This window comes from Exserohilum turcica (assembly GCF_000359705.1).
Source record: "Exserohilum turcica Et28A unplaced genomic scaffold SETTUscaffold_7, whole genome shotgun sequence".
Taxonomy (NCBI): domain Eukaryota; kingdom Fungi; phylum Ascomycota; class Dothideomycetes; order Pleosporales; family Pleosporaceae; genus Exserohilum; species Exserohilum turcicum.
The window spans coordinates 538,290-557,253 of NW_007360288.1; the positions used below are offsets into that span (position 1 = coordinate 538,290).

The following is an 18,964-nucleotide window of genomic DNA, read 5'->3' on the forward strand; positions in this document are numbered from 1 at the left end:
CCAATCGAGGTAGTTGGGGAGAGAGTCGTGGAGAGAGAGAGAGGAGAGAGTTTAGTGGGATTAGATTCGAGCGCAGCTATATATACTCGACTTGGCTTACAAGGTGAAGGTAAGAGTGAAAGCGAGACGGCGACAAAAAGGGAAGTCGTGACGAAAGAGGCGCGTGGGGTACGTAAAACGGGGTGGAAGCGGAAGTGAAAGTGAGAGTGGATGCCTGCTTCATTGGCGCAGTGCATCCGCGGTAGTTACTACTAAGAGAAACGGCATACTATGCATTACCATGCTCCAGCCTCCCTCTCTCTGCTTCTACCCCGTATCCTCAACCCTAGAATCCACGCTTGAAAAAAGAAAGTACAATACCAAGTTCAAGCGATGAATTACACCATGTATTATCTATGTAGGATGTACTTGGCAAAAGCGTAGTTTTGGATATATATATAACGATGGAGTAGTATGCATTAGTATCAAGACTACATTTATTCTGAATATCCAACTCCAACTCTATCATTGCATTGTTAATTACTTCGACTCGACACACCATGCTCGATCTCTCATTTAGATCCATGTCCTGTCCTGTCCTGTTTGGTTCAAGCAAGCAAGCAGCGATATCTTCTCCGTAAAACAGCACAACGAATCCATACTTGAAGATTCACATATCAAGCATGGCAATCGACAAATCGACTGAAAGATGTGCAAGAAGTATAGATACCATTCATTAATCGTTATATTCGTCCCACACCAGGCCATATATATCCAAAAGCCCGCAAACATGACCATTATCAAACCCCATATTTTGTGCACAGGCGCATAAAAGAACATCACCGCCGAGCATGGAACTCGTAACAGCTAGCCAACCCGAAAAGTGTGTGTTATCCAAAAAAAAAGCTACAAACACACTTATGACATGCAATCATAACAAGACATTATGCAAACATGTGTCCTCACCGCCAACCCCTCTTCTGCTGTTGCTGTTGCTGTTGCTGCTGCCCCGCCTTGAACCTAATCTGGCTTTCCTTTTGCATCTGAAACTCTCTAATCTCGCCACTGTAGCGCTCGTACTCGTGCATCCAGTACTCGATCAATCCGCTGATATCGTCGACGAAGCCGTCGGGCCCGCGATTCCAGATCCACAGGCCGACGACGAGGATGCCGCCCCAGAAGACGAGGCGGATGGCGAGATTGATCCAGAAGAGCACGGCGCGGTACATCATGTCAAGGATTTTGAGCGAGATGAAGAAGATGAAGAGCAGGGCGACGATGGAGGCTACGTCGGGCTGCGTCATGAGTTTGTTGAGCAGCGGGGACAGGTGTGTGGAGAGGGTGCGCGAGACGCCGAGGAAAGTGGTGACGACGTGGAGGAGCGGGTTCGCAAAGGACGGCGGGAGGAGGCGCGGGAGGAGCGCGGCGTAGTCTGTTGGTTCGCGGTTAGCATGGCTGTTGTTGTTGTCGTTGTTGTTATTGTTATCGTCGTCTTGGGCGGCGTAGTGGCGGCACAACAAACCGCACTTTGCATACACCAAACATCTTTGTCCCCTTCTTACCTTGTACAAACTCCATCTTGGGCTGTGTGTATGTGTGTGTGTGCGCTGAGATTTGCCGAATGCAGAAAATGTGGGTTGTGGGTTCGGCGCGACGATGGGCGAGGAGGAAAGACGCGTTACGTGTTATTATTATTTATTTATTTTTGGCGGGAGGGGCAGCGAAGACCCCGAAAAAAGTGGAGTGAGATGGAAAGAAGCAAGTCGAGAGCACAACCGGGGCTTCTAGAAGAAGGACTGCAGTGCTTCTTCTGACTGCGGGTGCTGGCTGCTACTGCTAGATGTCCCGTGGGATCACCAGGAAGCGAGCGCTAAAAGTCGAGAGTGGGAGTAGTACGCGCGATACTATGGGGCCAAGCGCTAAGGAAGAAAAACAGACAGGCGGCGTAGAAGGATCTGCGAGAGTTCTCTGTGTGTGTGTGATGTGTTTTGCGACATGTCAAGTTGCGGTGACGGCAAGGCTTGTCCACGTTGTTTCCCGTCCCCATTGGGTCTAGCGTCACCCACTGCGTCGCCCCGCTAACCCGCCTTTTCGCTCACAGGCGTCCATCTTTTCCTCAACAAGCCAGCAATCGTCGACGTCAGAATCCCATGTACTAATACTGGGTGTAACTCGACTCAAACAAGCCGTTGCGACAGCGTGCACTGATGCGCGCTGCACGTCATTCCGCTCCAGTGTGCAGCCATTGTTCGCGTGCATGAATGTGTTCATGTCGTCGTTGTCGGTTGCCCGTGGCTAAGCGCCAGTAGTACGCGACGCGACGCGAGGGGCAAAAAGCAACAAGAGACACGAAATGAACAGCGAGACGATGATTTCTCCACACGTGACTGGCTACACAGACGGCCGACCAATGTCAGGTACCCACCCTACCCTGCATGTTGCATACGGAAGTGAATGCAGGGCAAAGGCGAGACACAGACGCAGACGCAGACACAGACACAGACACAGACACAGAGACGGGGCATGTCTGTACACTGCACATGGTGCACAAAATTCCGTGCTTCGTGTGTTGCGCGGGTGGCCGCGGGGATACACCTTGTTTCATATAACCAGTTGACCAGGTACACACGGGCGGGCGTACATGTTTAAAATCCCCAAAAAAAATCAAATAAAATCAAACAGAAAATTAGTCGACTTGCCGAATCAAGGAAGCCGACTTAGCTGCTAATTACGTAGCGCTGCTCTTCTTCCCCGTTTTGCGCTTCCCGCGGCCACTTGACGTCTGTGTCTTGTGTCTGTGTGCGTGTGGACGTGAATCGCGGGCCGACCACCGGGTCTTTTGTTTTCAATAGTGCCTCCGTGCCTGTGGAGAAACTGGTCCACCGTGCTGGTGCAAAGAGATGAGAGAAGGGCAAAAGTGGGCCCCAGGTAGACCAGGGTATTAGCCATGTCGACTATTCACGTCAGGATTTTCTGGGGATCATGGTGAGAAATGCGAACGAGTGGCAAACTGGCGGTGTAGACGCATCTCCTTTTGCTTTGCGCAATCCTCATGTCGGCTGGGGTCCATGGTCGACGAGTTTGCGTGCTGCTGGCGGCTTGGTCGACGAGGTGTTCAAGTCAGCACGGCTGGAGCCGAGATATCTTTCACTCTGTCGGGTACCGCAGGGGCCCGTCATGGTACCTTGCAAGTCACGCAATCGAATGACATGGGATCAGGTCAAGACAATCAAGAGCCGTTATGTGTGTGTGTGTGTGTGCCTTGTGTATGTGTGGATACTTGTGCCTATCTGGTCTCGAGAGCAATTTGTCTCTTGCAGCGCCACCGCTGCATACCTGATACCAAGCTACCTATTCGCCCATCCTACTACGCTCGCCCCATACCCTCAGTCATGGTCAGCAGTCTCGTCCCCCAACAAAGAAAAAGAGGCTCGTGGCCTGTGTAGATGACACAAAGGTCTGGTATCATAACGTGAAAGCGCCGCCAAACTCCAAAGGGTAAAATCATGTGTGGTCGTAAATAAAAATATGTATGCGAAGCGAATGTCGTCAAAGTAAAATAGCGTCTCCTGGTCGGTGCACAGGTTTAATAGTGGTGCAGCCGGACACTGCATGGTAGCGCATGTACCTGTCCAGCCAATGTACTACTCAATGCGAGCGCACGCGGGCAATGGCAGCTCATGCTAATGGCCAACGGTAGAGGTTAGTGGTGAAGTGGGGTCGAAGAAGATGAATGCATTCAATGCCGAGTCGAGGTATGCGTATTATATCCAGGTTCCATTGCGCTTCTGTTCAGCCTCAAAGTTGAAGCGGAATGCCGAAGCCTCTGATACTGACGGATAGTGTATCAGAGGCTGCGACCGACGGGAAGAGACTGATGCACGGTTGAATTCCCCGCTGGGTGATGAAGGAGAGTACGGTGTCGGAGGTCGGTCAGCAAGGGAAGAGGTGACGCTGGACTTTCTTCGTGCTTGTTCGGGCCTTCGGATGGAACTGGTGGGTGACTTGAGCGAGGGCGCGTCTGTCAAGGATGGTGTTCGTGGAGGGAATTCATATGTGCTGAGCTCCTTCTCAAACATGGACGGAGTCCTGGAGCACACGCGTTCTCGTAGCACGACTGGCGCTGGGCGGATGCCGTACTTGTCGGCGTGTTGGCTGGGCCGTCGCCATGATTCGAATTCAGCGTCGTCGAGCGGAGTGACGGATCGGAGAGTGAAGCCTCGGGTCCTTTTGCGAGTTCTTGCCCAGAAAAAGAGAATGACGACAGTGGCGGCACAGAGGACAAGCGTGCCGGCGACGACGCTGAGGATAATGTAGATTTTGGTTTCTTGCTCCATGATGGTGGTGTGCTGAAAGAGGGACCTGGTGTGTGAATGTATCGGAGAGGGGTGTTTATCGGATGCGGACCATGCTGCCTGCGGTGGGGTGGTGATTACAATGTCGACGAAAGCAGTCGACCAAACGGTAGTGATGATGGAAGTGAGCCCACTTTGGATTGATATGAAGGCGCAAGGGAGGCACGGGTAAAGTAGTGCGGGACAGGTGGAGGGGGTGGGGGGGGGGTCAGCGGGTGGAGACGTAGGTCATGCGTCTAAGCTCGCTCCACAGGGCCGTGGTGGCAAACAAGAATGGGATGCGACTAGCGGGACGAACAAGGAAAAACAAAGAAGGGGCTTTGGCAGAGCCACGACGGCGACGGGGCTCCGAGGGTGAGGAGTGTTGCGGGTTATAGCAAGCGGACAGGCTTGGCTTGGGGCGACATGCAGGTACAGGAGCGAGGCTAGTGGTGGGCAACGAAGTCTGTCAGTGGCAGGTAGGGCAGAGACTGATGGAAATATCGGTGAGGTGTGCACTAAGCGGGCGTCGACGAGGGGCTAAAGTCGACAAGCTTGGGATCTTGTGCCGCTGTTGAAGATGGTGCAAGTGCCGGGTTAGGCAATTGCACCGTGCCTACTGCAAGGGGCCTCGCTGCTCCCGTCCAGGCGACGCCCAGTGGGAGCCATGGAACGGGCAGGCGTGGCGTCGTCGAGGTCAGCAACGTGAGGGCCTTTGCCAACGCATTCGAGGCGGGCAGCGAATCCAGGGGCAGAGGCAGCCTTCAGCCTCGACCGACTGACACGCGGGGCTTTGATGGCGTAAGCGACAGCACACGGCACCTGTTTGCTTTTGGGAGATTGCCCTTGCATGGCCGGGAGGAGGGTGGAGCACCAAGGCGACAGGCGGCCGGCCGGCGCCAGCGCCGAGGGGTGGCTTGAAGCGAGAGAGAGAGTGTATGTGGATGAGAGAGAGTGTGTGTGGATGGGAGAGAGCATGTGGGAGGGAGGGGAGACACATGGGACTGGGACTGACAGCGACGTCGTCGATCCGTCCAGCCACGCCAGTCCCGTTGCGGCATGGCGCCGCCCGCAGGCACTGGCCAATGGCGTAACGGGGATCAGGTGCGTCCCGCAACAGCTTCCCTTCTCTTTGCTCGTCGTCGCCAGGCCCCGGCCTTGGTTGTCAGAAGTACCCAGCAGCAGAAGCGGGGCGCAAGGAAAAGGAAGAGGAAAAGGAAAAGAAAAGAAAAGGGAAAAAGAAAAAAACGCAGGCTGGGGGCCGAATGGCAGCAGCATGCATAGCACGGATGGGCTATAGGCTAGGAGCCAAGTGTTCCTGGCCGTCGCCCACAGAGCCCTGGCCATTACACAGGCTCTAGCGCAGGGCGCGCACCGACATGTTCCATGGCACGAACGGTCGCTTGGACGCCAGCTTGCCAGGTCAGAGATTGCTTATTGATCCTGAGGCTTGGTCGCCAGCATCCATTTGCACCACCGCCAATCGCACCCGCCATGGCTCACCGGATGCTGCGTGAAACACGGCCAATCTGCCTCCGGGGCCTGCGACGACGACGTGAAGCTTGCAACTCTGCTGCTGCTGCTCTGCTGCTGCTGCTGCTGCTGCGACAGTACATGGGCTACGCGTAGTCTAGGCCACGCAGCAGGTAGCGTGTCGTCTGGACTGCCCGATGCGACCTGTCGATACAACTAGCTGCATGCGTTGAAAAAAAACTCCGAACCCCAGTCGGTCCATTGCTGGCAAACACTGGCATCTTGAGCGACGGCGGCGGCGGCTGAGCTGAGCTGAGCTGAGCGGAGCTGAGGCAGTCTCCATCTCCAACCCCTCGCATCGAGCAGATTGCGCGAGAGCATCACGACGTTTGCCAGATGAGCAGACGGTCCGACTCTTGGCTGGCCGTCATCATGATCTTCGCACCTGTGGCCCAACCAAGATGAGCGACGGTGCTTCCACTTCAGTGCAGCTTGTCTGTAGCCGAGGCGGCGTCGTCGTCGTGGCCGAACCGGCATTCAGGCCATGGCTTACCAAAGAGGGGCTATCCACACGCCGATACTTACATGGCTCGATACATGATAGATAGGTAAACATGCACTACAGTATAGTATCAATGTACCCCCCCTCGACGACAGACAGCAGAGAGCGCATCCAAGCCAGCGCCACTGCACACTTGGGCCAAGGGTGCCTGGCTAAGGCCGCCTTTGTCCAAGCGCCGTTGCCGCTCATGCCGAGCTCGTCGCCGTCGCTGCAGTGCAAATGTCCTGAGATACGATGGCGCTGTCGCTCTGCCGGCTAAACTGCATGCCACAAAGGCACGTGGTCCTCGATGGCCGCCACGGCGTCAGGCGCCCGGATGCATCGTCTTCGTCGACGGCGAAAAAGATTGCGCCTGAGGCACCAAATACGAAGATGGGCACTGCGAGCATTTGGCCGCGAGGCTGGCTTGGCCTGCCACATACATGCGCTTGCTTTTTGTGCTGTGCCTGATCGACTGTGGAGAGGAGCGCGCTAGGCTGCATGCGGCCATGGTCTACCCCAAAGCAGAAGGTGCCAAGAGACGCGGCTGTGTGAAGAACCTGCGTCCAACAGGTTTTGGCTCCAGCCAATCACACGCCGAGTCCCGCCGCTCCTCCACCAACCCATGGCCCTCACCCACACACTCACGCGCGCACACACACACACACAACCCTCATGCCCATCATCGTCATCGACTTGACTCACGCCATTGCAGTAATAAAAACTCTGCTCGCCCTCGTCGCCCTATGCTGCTTTTCGCTTCGCTGCCGAGACACGGCGGGCGGCGCACCCGCCACGACCCAAACACATGATGATGAACGCATCGTTGCTCAAACAAGAACATGCCCCGATGCGACATATCCGCCCGGCTTCGCCATCTGCCATGCACATCGCAGACCATCTCTTCTCGACACTGTGTGCATGTAACACGGATCCCTCCCTGGTACCCGCATCGGCACCCATCGCATCCGGGCTATCTTGCATATAACGGCACCGCCCATGGCCATACACCATCTGCGTCCCGATACCCCTCTATCTAACCGCCGCATCATTGCCTTTTGCCATGGCGGCCATATCTTTCCCACCCCCTTGCTGCCAAAAGTCATGATACCGGATCCCTCGGCAAAACACCTCGCGCGCCTGTGTCATGTGCAACCTCGCCCACATGCCGTTCGCATCTCACGAACCGTCACGCCTACACCTACTCTCAGCTGCCAGTCGCCACGACTCACTGTTGGTCATGTGCGAGTCAGACAAGAACCATTACGCATTGCCACAAGCCGCTTTGCCTACCTGCTCGACGGAAAAGTTGCGAGTGTATGTGTGTGTGTGTACACCTCGTATCGTTTGTACATGTAGAGTCATCTGTACAGGCCCAATTCGGCATCGAGTCTATCGTCATGGCGATGAATAGGGAAAGTGAGCCAATAGTTGGTCTTCCTAATCCATCTAGCCGGTAAACTCTCCATGCTCGATTTTGAAAGAAGACGTGTTCCCGTGATCAGGCAGAATATCGTAGCCGCGTGTTCATGGGAACAACCGCGATCTGCGAACAAATATGCGATCCAGGTGGGCGGGTTAGCGTAAAGTTTAACGCCCGCCTTGTTCCCTTTTGCGAGAGGGTCGCGCAATGGTGTCGTGGGAGCGGGTGGCTGAAAACCTGACAAATGTTTTGGCGCGCCTTGTTTGAGATGCGCGGCAATCTGTTCTTTACATAGCTGTTAGTTTGGGGTTGGCAGTAGGAAAAAGAAAAGAGGGTACGGGAGAGCGGCAGTAGGATGGGTTAGACAAGATGAGGGAAATTAGCAGGCACATGAGAAGGGGCCAAGCTGGGGTGGTGAGTGGCCAAGGCAACCGGGAATAGAGGAGACCCTGGCTATCAATGATAGTGGCTCGTTCCGTGAAACAAAAGCATGACGAATGGCGGTTCAGACTGCAGGCACGAGCGATGACCCCATCTTTGGGGTAGAGCAAGATACGAGCATGACTGGTATCTGGTTGCTATGCCATGTGCATCAGGAAAAAGGGTGTGCATGTCAAAGTCTATATTGCCAGCTGGCACCGCCAAGCCGTGCAGTATGACGTTTATGGCTCCCAGGTCACGAATGCGCTGCCTAGCCTCGACAATCAAAGGCGTGGTGTAGGTAGTGGTAGTGGTAGTGGTAGGTGTATACTATCCCACGCTAACTGCCGGGCAAGGCCAAGAGGGTTACGCGTACGGCCAGTTGATATGGAGCATCTGCAGTCTTATTACACGGCTTCTGGTTCCGCCTTGTACCAGCAACGTTGCATTCGTCTATATTTGTTCCGTGCAGGTGGCGTGGAGCAGGTATGCGCAGGATAGAGTGGGTTCAATATACGGCATGCAATATTGGCCGGCAGCCCCCCCCCCCACGAACGCCGCTGGAACTTCACAGCGTGTGTAAATCCGGACAAGGAGGCTCCGATATACGCCGCGCCACCAGTAGAGGTATCATTGGATGGAGGGAGCTTTCTCTCTCCACACCCCTCTCCATCATTCTCGTTTACTAAACTTGCCGATTGGGTATCTACTAATACCGTACGTCCGTACGCATGGACCTTATCCGAACGCCACACGCCCTTAGCATCCCATCTGGTCTAATCACTCCACAACTTATTACATATCTTCATCGTTTGGGGGGCGTCTCTCTCTCTGTGTCTACCGTCACAAAGCTCACATGGGCAAGACGGAGGCTTCTCCGATTCATAACACTGGTAATCGCGTCCAACGCTAAATTATGCAGTGTGTTGTGTGTGTGAACGTACAAAGATGTAAAGTAATGGCGCCTTTTCGCTTGAGAAAGCCGCTTTTTGCTTAATCCCGGACACCGAACACCCCGGATTCCGTTATCCTTCCCCTTTTTTCTTTCTTTTTCCGCAGTTTTCTCATGTTTGTTTCTTTTTCCTCTTTTAGAGCTGTGTCCCCACATGTCCTACCTACATAGTGCTAGTACTAGCGTCCTTTTCCTACTTTCTTTTTCTTTTGTCCCTCTGCACCTACACTAGTAAAGACAAGGAACGCTTATCGTGTAGCATGCAGCCATCTCTTCGCTTCAAGCGGGCGGCTGCTGCCTTCGTATCTTGCCTTTTTTCTTTTTCTTTTTATCACTTAGGTACCGCGGTTGCTTGCTTGCGAACCTCGCCCAAATGCCATGTTCAAGTTTGTTGTTTCACAATACTTTCTTTTTCCTGTACCCACCTCTCTCCATCTGTCTCCATGTCTTCCCGTCCCTCTATCTATTTTTGTTGCTTTTGGGTACCTGCATCCGCGTGTGAGGACAGGTACGCTAAGTGTCTAGTTTTCTACGTAGCCAGGCACACACCCACTCTCACATACATGTGTCATTGCTATCTTGAAAAGAAGAAAAAAAAGGAGACATGCTATCAGCTGACCGCACCACAATACTCGCACAAAAACACCACTCTATTCAATGGGCTTGTATGCACATGCACGCAACACACAATGCGCACAACATCGGCTGTTCCCACTCCAACACTGCCGATCAATATGGAGGAGGGGGGGGCGTTCACAGGGCTCGGTCCGTCACCGGGATGATCACAATTCGACCTTTGCTCTCTTTCGATTATGACGCCACTATGCTCACGGGTCGGGCAGCCTGCTCGCTTGCGCCAAAGTTTAGGGCCGTGTCGACGACACGAGAGGCAGAGATGAGATATGGGGTAAGCAGGTAGGTGTCAGGTGTAGAGGAGGGGAGCCAGCGCGACTGCCAGTCTCCACCTTTTTCTTGGTACCCGTCGTTATGGGGGGGGGGGGGGGTGGGCGCCGGCGGTAGGGTGTAGCGAGAGAGGTGTGGCAATGGCGATGACGGTGCCCACATGCGGGTATTGGGGAGGCTCCAAAAGGCTGCTCGAGCTCGAGCGTGCAGTCTAGACGCCGTTGCGAAGCCAAAATGTTTGGTCGACGAATCCCGTGTGTGCGGACAGCGCGCCTTGAACGCTGAGTCGTTGGTTTTTTTTTGCCCGTCTCTCTCTCTCTCTCTCTCTCTCTCTTTCTCGCGTCTGCTTGTCATTTGCTGCCGACGCGGCAGCCCGCTGACAGGTGGTCTGGAACGCCCTGCTCAGGCTTCCCTCAGTGTGTGCGTTGACGATTCTAGGTCTCTCTAAGCCCATCTTTTCCTGCCGTGCATCGTCATCTGTCTGGGCTTGCCTGGACCTGGACTGGACTGGACCTGAGTCGTCGTGACAGAGGCAGACTGCATCCGATGAGTATAGCATCCGACACTGCGCGTCTAGTCCATCGAGACTTGGCCTGCATGTGTGGCGGACTTTAGCTGCCATGTGTGGGGTTAGCTGTAAATCGAGAGGGGGGGGGGGCTTGGATTGGCGTTTGACGTTGACTTGGAGCGTGCATGCATGCGAGGCGTGTGGAGCTCAGCTGAGCCAGCAGACTGATGGCTTGGTATTCAGCCATTTACACCGTAGCATGACAAGTGAGACTAGAATTGTGGCAATGTGAAAAATTCAAACTCAACAGATTTCTCCAGGACACAAGTGCCCCTCAATTCATGCATCTTTTGATGTATAGTACAAGGCCGAGAAATGGCATTTGTTTGCATCTGTGCCGATGCTTTGCAGGACCAGCAGTTTTCTTTTGAAACGCACCCATTACACTTTTTGCCCTTAGACGAGACTCAATTTGACCTTCCGCTTGCCCGTGCTTTCTTCAAGCTCATCTGTGATTCTGACGGTTACCTTCTCGAACAACTCGACACTCCTCTTGACATCTCCCTTGATGCTCAGTACGTAGTTCTCAGCATCAAAGTCAGCCTCAGGCTCTGGCGTTGCGAGATCCCTTAGGCGGATAAGACTCTCGATGCCAAAGCGCGGGACAAATACAACGAAGCCATTGGAAAAGATCTTCATGATGAATCCTTCTTCGTTGATGTCCTTGCCCTTGAGGGCTTGGCCAACATAATATTCGATCGAGGCGCGACCGGCCATTTGTGCGTTGCGGTGACGAACGTTGATGTTTTTGCACACGGCTTCGAGTTTGGCTTTGGACTGCAGGCTCGCGTCCAGTTGCTCGTACTCGATTGCAGCGGCAAGCTGACGATGCGCTTCAAGATCGGCATAGCGACGGATGGGAGAGGTAAAGTGCGTGTAAATCTCGCTGGCAAGACCGTAGTGTCTGAACTCTGGGTATGCTTGGGTGCCCGCGCAAAAGTACTCTGCAGACATCATACAGCGCGTGGCCATGATTCGGACTAGAGTGTTGAAAAAGGGATTGGTAGGGTCAACGCACTTGTCGAGTGAGTCAGCCAGAGCCTTAGAGCTGTCTGTCTTGAGCTCCATTCCCTTCTTAACTCTGAGTTGGTTGTCAAGTTCTTCAAAGTTTGTCTTGGGCGGGGCAGCGTGGCGGCGCAACAAGGCTGTTTGTGGGAAGGCTTCGTAGTTCTTCGCAGCGACACTAGTGTTGGCGAGTAACATGAATTCCTCCACAAGCGAGTTGGTATCGAGGTGCTTCTTGGTCTGAACATCGGCGGGGTCTGACGTCTCGGACTCGGTTCGGACTTTGACTTCTGGCGAGGAAAGGTTCAAAGCACCCGCATCCATGCGCTTTTGCCTCAGCTTCTTGGAGAGCATGAGCAACGTCCGCATGCCGTTTGTCAGGTCGTCGTTCTGGGACTTGTCGTCTATTCGGATCTGGGCTTGTTCGTAGCTGAAAGCTTCCCTTGAGCGAATGACGGACTTTGTGAAGTGCGAAGAAACAATGTCAGCATCCTCACTCATTTCCCAAAGCACAGAGAAGGCGTATCGCTCCACGTATGGCTTCAACGAGCACAGATCTGTTCCAAGAAGCATGGGCAACATGTCTATGCGCTTGTCGACAAGGTAAACAGTTGTACCACGCTGACTGGCTTCTTTGTCCATGGCGTTGTTTGGTTTGACAAAGTGCGACACATCCGCGATATGGACACCGACCTGGTAGTTTCCATTTGGTAGCTTATGAGCGTGTAGAGCGTCATCAATGTCAACACATCCGACGGGATCAATGGAACAGACCAGGAGGTCACGGAGATCCTTGCGTCCTTTCCAGCCCGGATCTTCCATGTTGGCAGGGACTTTCCAGTCGTGGCCTTCGGCGGGCAAGCAATCCAGGACCGTCTTTGGGAAAGGCTTATATTGCACATCCCATTCCAGCAGCAGCGCTTCAGTTTCAGCGCCCTTGGATTCGAGTTCACCCAAGGATCGAACAAAGTGACCAACTGGATATCGCGAATCTTTCTCCCAGGAATCAATAGTCGCCAGAACACGTTTACCGAGAAGCTCTCCGGCCTGTCGTGTTCGTATCCGGATCTTGGGTATGCGCTTGTCCATTGGGACGAGGAAGACTGTTTGCTGCTGCCTACTTGATTTTGACGAGGAGCGAACCGAGTCACGATCGATGTGGCCCACGTATTGTCTCCAGTTGCGCTTGATAATACCCACAACTCTTGCAGTCGGCTGTGGCCGCCCTTCTGCGCTCTGGCCGTGAACCCGCTTCACCTCGTCTTGCAAGGCTCGTCGCTCCCTTTCGGTAATGACATTTTCCCCCTCTTCCGCCTCGGCATTGTCATTTTTGTTCACCGTCTCCTCTTCGATGATTTTTGTAGAAGGCGCCTTCCACTGATCTTGAGGCAACACCTCTACAACCACGACATCGCCAGAAACCGCTCGATTGCTGTTTTCGCGCCCTAGGATGAGAAGCGACTTGTCAAAAGCCGGCACATGCACGGAACCTTCGAGATAATTGTACGGTGATACGTTGAAGATACCCTGGTGTAAAGTGCCTGCTTTTACACCCGTCATCATTTTCGAGACTGTGTAGTGTTCTGGGTAGAAGACTTCTGCCTTCTTTGACCTGACTTCTCGCTGTTCTTGGGCAGCACTGATCATGTCCAGAAGCTCATCAGAGTTTTCCAACCCCGAAACGAAGTCAGACACTAGAATTAGAGTTAATGCTATCCACCCAAGTCCGCGTCAGAAACTCACGTGTCATGCCAGGCGTATCTTCCTCCTTGGCCTTGCGCAAATTGTCTCTATCGTCAGTAATCATGACGACGGTAGGAACGCGAGTTTGCTTCTTGCTGCGTGCGGCAACGGCCTCGGTGATGTGCTGGTTGTACCATTGCACAGCCTTGCGCACCGCGCGGTCATTTCGGTCATTGATGGTCTCGCCGGGCTCTCGTGGTACGTATGTCTCTTGTCTAAATTCGTTGAAGAAGACATAGAAGCGCTTGCCCTCGTTCTTGGTGAGAGAGATCAAACGATGATAGAGCGGCAGGGACCTGTTTTTGACTTCCTCGAGTACTGTCTGGAGAACAATGACATCATGAAAGGCGGTTTCAACTTCGAACAGATCCATTCCAGTGAGAAAAGCATTGGTGTCTGGCACGAGATACTGGCCATTGGGAAAATGCTTTGATCCTGCGGGCGTGTCGGACAGGACAAAAGGTGATGCTGAAACCGGTTAGCCTTGCACGTGCACGTGAGAAACGGCCATGGCAGTCGAACCTCTCTTGGAGTAATCTGTGGGCGCCACCTCCAGACAGGCTCTGCACAGGTTCGACGAGCACGGAATGTCCTGTCGCAGATACAGCTCTCTGACGATTTTCTGGACCTTGCCGCTTTTGGTTGAGCGCACATAGACTTTGCTGGACAGGTTCGACTGGCCGCGCTCGGGCGCAGTCGACCGCTTGAGACTGAAGTATTCCATGATGGCGCAGGTGAGGGCGCGTGGCGGCGGTGGTGAGGCGAGTGTTTGTGGTTGCGAAAGATTGATGCCAAGGCTGCAAAGGTGGGTCCTTGCTCGGGCTAGCTCCACGCCAGATGACGGAGCTTGGTGGGCCCTCATAGCAAGAGCTCCCCAACTTCAGAGCTCCAGCATCGCGACGCCAGGCACCCAGAGCCCCTCCCGCATCGCCCTTCTGCCGCTCCATCAGGACGCCCGCCATGTCTTCGCTGGACCCGCCCACGTATCTCACCTCGATCCAGAACAACATCCGCGCCCGCCCCATTTCGTGGGAGGGCGCAGTGCGGGCCAAGACCATCACGGATGCCGACCTCAAGAAGATCAAGTCCATCGACAAGGTGCGCAAGGAGCAGCGCAAGCAGACGATTGAGGCGGACCTCGATGGCTTTGTGGCCCTGCTGCTGGGCGGAAATGGATCACAGAGCATCTTCGAGGCGGCGGCCAAGCGCCAGGATATCATCCACTACATGCTGGTGCTGCTGGGCGACATGATTGATGGTACGAATGCTGCCACCTCACTGCGTCCCACGTGAAGCTCATGGCGACAGATATACCCGCACTCACATCTGCCCTGGTCCAGCACCCGGCGCCCTACACGCCATTCCTGCCGCTGCTCAAGGCTTCATCCAACAACGAAGACCCCGTCCCGCTTCTCACATCCTCGGTGCTGTCTGGCCTTTTGTCACACGCCGTCACCCAAAACTCCAAGAGCAGCCCCCAGCTCGACGAAGCTCTGGCGCAGCTCTTCACCTACCTCTCCACCCTGGCAAAGGCCTCCGACGCTGGCCTGCAAGACATTGCCGTGCGCGAGTACTCTGCCGTATTGCGCAGCAAGCGCTCGAGGCACATTTTCTGGAAGCACAGGAAAGAGACGCTGAATCCTCTCTTTGACATTCTGCGAGCCGCAGCTGGATCTGCCAAGGACACGGACTCGACCCTCTACAGCGGTGGTGCCAGTATCCGCAGCACAGCAGATGGCGCCATCTCGGGCGGTGTTGGGCTCCAACTTCTCTACCACGTCCTTCTTGTCATTTGGCAGCTGAGCTTTGAGGGCGAGCTTGTCGGAGAGGGTCTGCAGGAGTATGTTTTCGTCCTTTGCTACCTCTGTACCCCGCTAACAGTCACAGTGAACATGACATTGTCATACTCTACACGCAGATTTTGAAGGTCTCTCCAAAAGAGAAGACCACGCGTCTCCTCCTCTCTACCCTTTTGAACCTCTTGACCACGAACCGCCAGACGCTGCTTCCTACCGCAGTTCTTGCTCGCTTGCCTACTCTCCTTACAAGCCTGAAGTCACGCCACTTGACCGACGAAGACGCGCTCGAGGACCTGCAGGCGCTAAACGAGCTGCTGGAGGAGTACACCAAGACGCAAACGACTTTTGACGAATACGCTGCTGAGCTTCACTCTGGTCACCTTCGCTGGTCTCCACCCCATCGTAACCCTACCTTTTGGCGAGACAATGCACGCCGTATTCTGGAAGAGAACAAGGGCGAGCTGCCTCGCAAGCTTGCTGAGATTCTTTCCAAGAACTGGGAAAATGATAAGCAAGTCTTGGCGATTGGATGCAACGATGTTGCATCCTTGGTCAAGGAAGTACCAGAAAAGCGACAACAGCTTGAGAAGCTGGGCCTGAAGAGCAGAGTCATGGAACTGATGCAAGAGGCGGATGAGAGCGTACGGTGGGAGAGCCTGAGGGCTGTTGGCGAGTGGCTTCGGTACAGCTTCGAGTCCAAGACCGAGCTGCCAGTCAGGTAACGAATCTAAGCAGTAGAAATGTTTTTCCTTTGGCAGCAAAAAGCGTGTGTCGGCGCTTTCCAATGTACATCTCTTGTCAGACGAGGGCTATACGAGAATGCTCAGGCAGTTTGCGCATTGCCGTTTTGACGTCTCTTGCTCCCACGGTATACCAGTAGCTAGCATCTCACCAACATTGTTCCAGTCTACCCCTCTCTTGGCGCCTTATGATGATGCAACGATGTCCCAAGACTTTGGGCTCAGCCGGGTCACAAGGATCTCCTTGCCACCTTGACATAAGCTTAGTACTGGCAATTTGCTTCCTCGCCCTGTCTATGACGTCTTTTCAGGGAAGTCAAAGACTGTAAAACCCTAATCGCGAAATTGATGGCTAGTCAATAATCTATATACAATTTAACTTGGCCGCACTCATTTGGAATACAGATGCTTCTCAAGATGAATATGTCTAGATTCAAAAGTGGTCATCACCGTCCTCTCCAGCATAACGTGCTTACACTATGCCATCTTCTAGCCAATATACGTTTTGCGCTTTTTGCCAATTGTTTCTTTACGAATGGATGTTTGCTAATCTTCTCGTATGGAGACGAAACAGAGCACAAAGAAATAAATCTATACTTAACCACTAATATTATGGCAGGATGCTAGCATTGCTGCAATACGGTATCATTCGTGGGCAAGCATTGACCTCATGGATAGTGCTTCAGTAGGGCGCCCCCGACACTCACATGCTTATAAGCTTAGTTACCCGTGCTTACATACCTACACGTTCTACATTTGGGATGCAAGAGGATTGCAATCTACTTCCTCCAATATGGATCAGCTATCATAATTTCCATAACACGCGGGAACTTATTCCATATGGAATCATATTAAATTAATGATGAAGCCATCCTGGGATAATCTTGAGGAAGGGCTTAGCAGTTTATTTACCCCTATCATTAGGAGGGTTGGGCCAAGAGTGATAGCACCACGCAGTAAACCCTTCATACATGAGTTCTATCAAGTTTATCGTTAACTACTCAGTCTAACCTGGCTTTTTTTTTAGGATACGTACGGCAAGTGGTCCAGCCGTTAGGGGGAAAGGAGCCAGGAGGGCACTAGCGAATTGTATTTAGTAATGTCAATGTGAACTATGATGCTACTAACTGCGTGGATTTGCTTCTGGGATTGATGTTCGTCATATTGAAGGAAGCAATTCATGAGGTACTAGCGTTTGTGGCACAGCGTTCACCCGTGCCGTTACTGATAAGCAGGCATTTAGCAAAGACGGTTGGAGTAAGAAGAGCCAACCCTGTAAAGAGACTTAAAATATCTATCTTAAGTAAAGATCCTAAGTGTAATATATCTGACTCTGCCGCTATGTATGTAGGGGAACTTCCTATCGTTATATGCTTACATGCTTACCTAGTTGGCATATACTATGCTTACTAGCCTAATAACCTTAGAGAGGTTTTATACGCGTCGTATGTGTACTTAGGTGTAGCTAATAACCTAGCAGTCTAATTCTAAGTATGGAGTTTTTACTTATTTATGACTAAATCCAGGCCTAGCATAGAGAGGGCATAGGGTGAGATGGTGTTTAAGGATAGGATAATATAAAAACGCAGCGCCAACCGCGATGGCCTGTGTCGTTGTTGAAACCACTCTGGCTAGCCTAGGGGCGACTACACTACGTACATGCTGTTGTGATACGAGTGCTACGTATTATATGTTGTCAACCTAACATGCGCTTGATGACTTAATAAAGAAGCGCGTTACTAGAGACGAACAATTTGTTAGCTTCAGTCCCTGAACAGCTAAACAGTATGTAAAACCGCATGCTTGCACCAAAGACTACTTAAAACGGCGAAGTTTGCTTTGTACGCAGATACCCGCTCGGCTCTCATGAACGCCAAGACTCCGCTCACTAAGCACGGAGCCATAGATGTACGTACTTTATCTTCTTAGAACAGTTCATAAATAGGTAGTCGAAGCGTGATCCTAATATTATTTATGAGAATAAGTATTTTGTCGATGTTGAAGATGTTCGGGATGAAATGAATAGCTATTGGGAGAAATGGATTTGCGTTGAGATTATTGGATTCAAAACATCCCAAGTATGCTTGAAAGTGGACTAAATACCGACGTCATATTCTACACGTATTTCCTGTTCTAGCACATACGACCATAGTCAAAGAAATTTACAGGGTCTCGTTAGCTCCCCACACGTCAACTCTTTGAGCGGCTGCTTAGTAGTCAGGTGGGTGACCACTGGCGAATCTCAGCTGTTGTATGTTTTTTGATTTTTTTTTGCATGGGGCCGCAAGACTCTTCTTATATGTTTTTGCTGTGGATAAACAACTAGACAGAATTTCATCTCCCTTGCTCTTGTATATGCTTCTTCATATCGCAGCTAACACTATCGCTAGCTTCTGCATTATTGTATTGCGGGGATAACGAATGAGATATGATTGGTCGATTTGGCAACTCTGCCTGCACTCGATAACTAAACAGTGCATCGCATACGTGGACAGCTGAGGTACCGTGTGGGGGCTAAACTCAATTTCCCAAGTATATTTGATCTTGTGCAACCACCTGCGCGCAGCCTCTCTGCACCCTTTTCCCCGTCTTTTAGCCAGGAAGACCTGGCACAATGCCGGGGACGCGCCGCTCCTCTGTGTCGACCCTGTCAAGCTTAGACAACGGAAACCCACACAGCGACGATGCCGACGATGAGCACATTATCATTGATTTAAACAGCTCGAAGCTTGCTCGCAGCCACCTGATTGCCAGGCAATCCACAACGTCAGACTTCCAGGACGCGTTGCAGGAAGATTATGAAGAGCTGCGCATCACAGCCTCCGTCGCATCCGATATTTCAGACAAGACAGCTCGGTATTCAGTAAGACTTGTGACCAGCCCTCCAAGCGAGCAGAATCGAAAGGCAGAATCGGAAGCCACGCAGCACTGGTTGTTAGTCATCAAATCCGCAAACATGATTCGTGCTCATATTTACAAATCAGACACCTCAAAACCGAGTCTTTATCATTCCAAACATTCCGCGTTAGTAAAGGCAACCGAGCATAATCTGATATAGCTTCACAAACTTATTGACGGTGACCA

General features: G+C 52.6%; 4 protein-coding genes across 4 annotated transcripts; 1 reads left to right on the forward strand and 3 right to left on the reverse strand.

The window, feature by feature from the left end:
- Positions 1-856: 856 nt before the first annotated feature.
- Positions 857-1,606, reverse strand: SETTUDRAFT_165453 (uncharacterized protein). Its single transcript, XM_008032074.1, has 2 exons — positions 1,542-1,606; positions 857-1,411 (listed from the first exon to the last, which is right to left on the reverse strand). Exons 1-2 carry the CDS (start codon positions 1,555-1,557, stop codon positions 942-944), a joined length of 486 nt encoding a protein of 161 aa, XP_008030265.1. The 5' UTR covers positions 1,558-1,606; the 3' UTR covers positions 857-941.
- Positions 1,607-3,743: 2,137 nt separating this feature from the next.
- On the reverse strand, positions 3,744-4,316 carry SETTUDRAFT_23149 (uncharacterized protein; the record flags this gene model as incomplete). Its single annotated transcript, XM_008031836.1, has 1 exon — positions 3,744-4,316. One exon carries the CDS (start codon positions 4,314-4,316, stop codon positions 3,744-3,746), a length of 573 nt encoding a protein of 190 aa, XP_008030027.1.
- Positions 4,317-10,967: 6,651 nt separating this feature from the next.
- SETTUDRAFT_141696 (uncharacterized protein) lies at positions 10,968-14,065 on the reverse strand (the record flags this gene model as incomplete). The annotated part of the gene is made up of 3 exons (XM_008032075.1): positions 10,968-13,292; positions 13,342-13,809; positions 13,864-14,065. 3 exons carry the CDS (start codon positions 14,063-14,065, stop codon positions 10,990-10,992), a joined length of 2,973 nt encoding a protein of 990 aa, XP_008030266.1. The 3' UTR covers positions 10,968-10,989.
- Positions 14,066-14,237: 172 nt separating this feature from the next.
- On the forward strand, positions 14,238-16,047 carry SETTUDRAFT_165456 (uncharacterized protein). Its single transcript, XM_008032076.1, has 3 exons — positions 14,238-14,599; positions 14,650-15,181; positions 15,229-16,047. Exons 1-3 carry the CDS (start codon positions 14,302-14,304, stop codon positions 15,860-15,862), a joined length of 1,464 nt encoding a protein of 487 aa, XP_008030267.1. The 5' UTR covers positions 14,238-14,301; the 3' UTR covers positions 15,863-16,047.
- Positions 16,048-18,964: the final 2,917 nt, after the last annotated feature.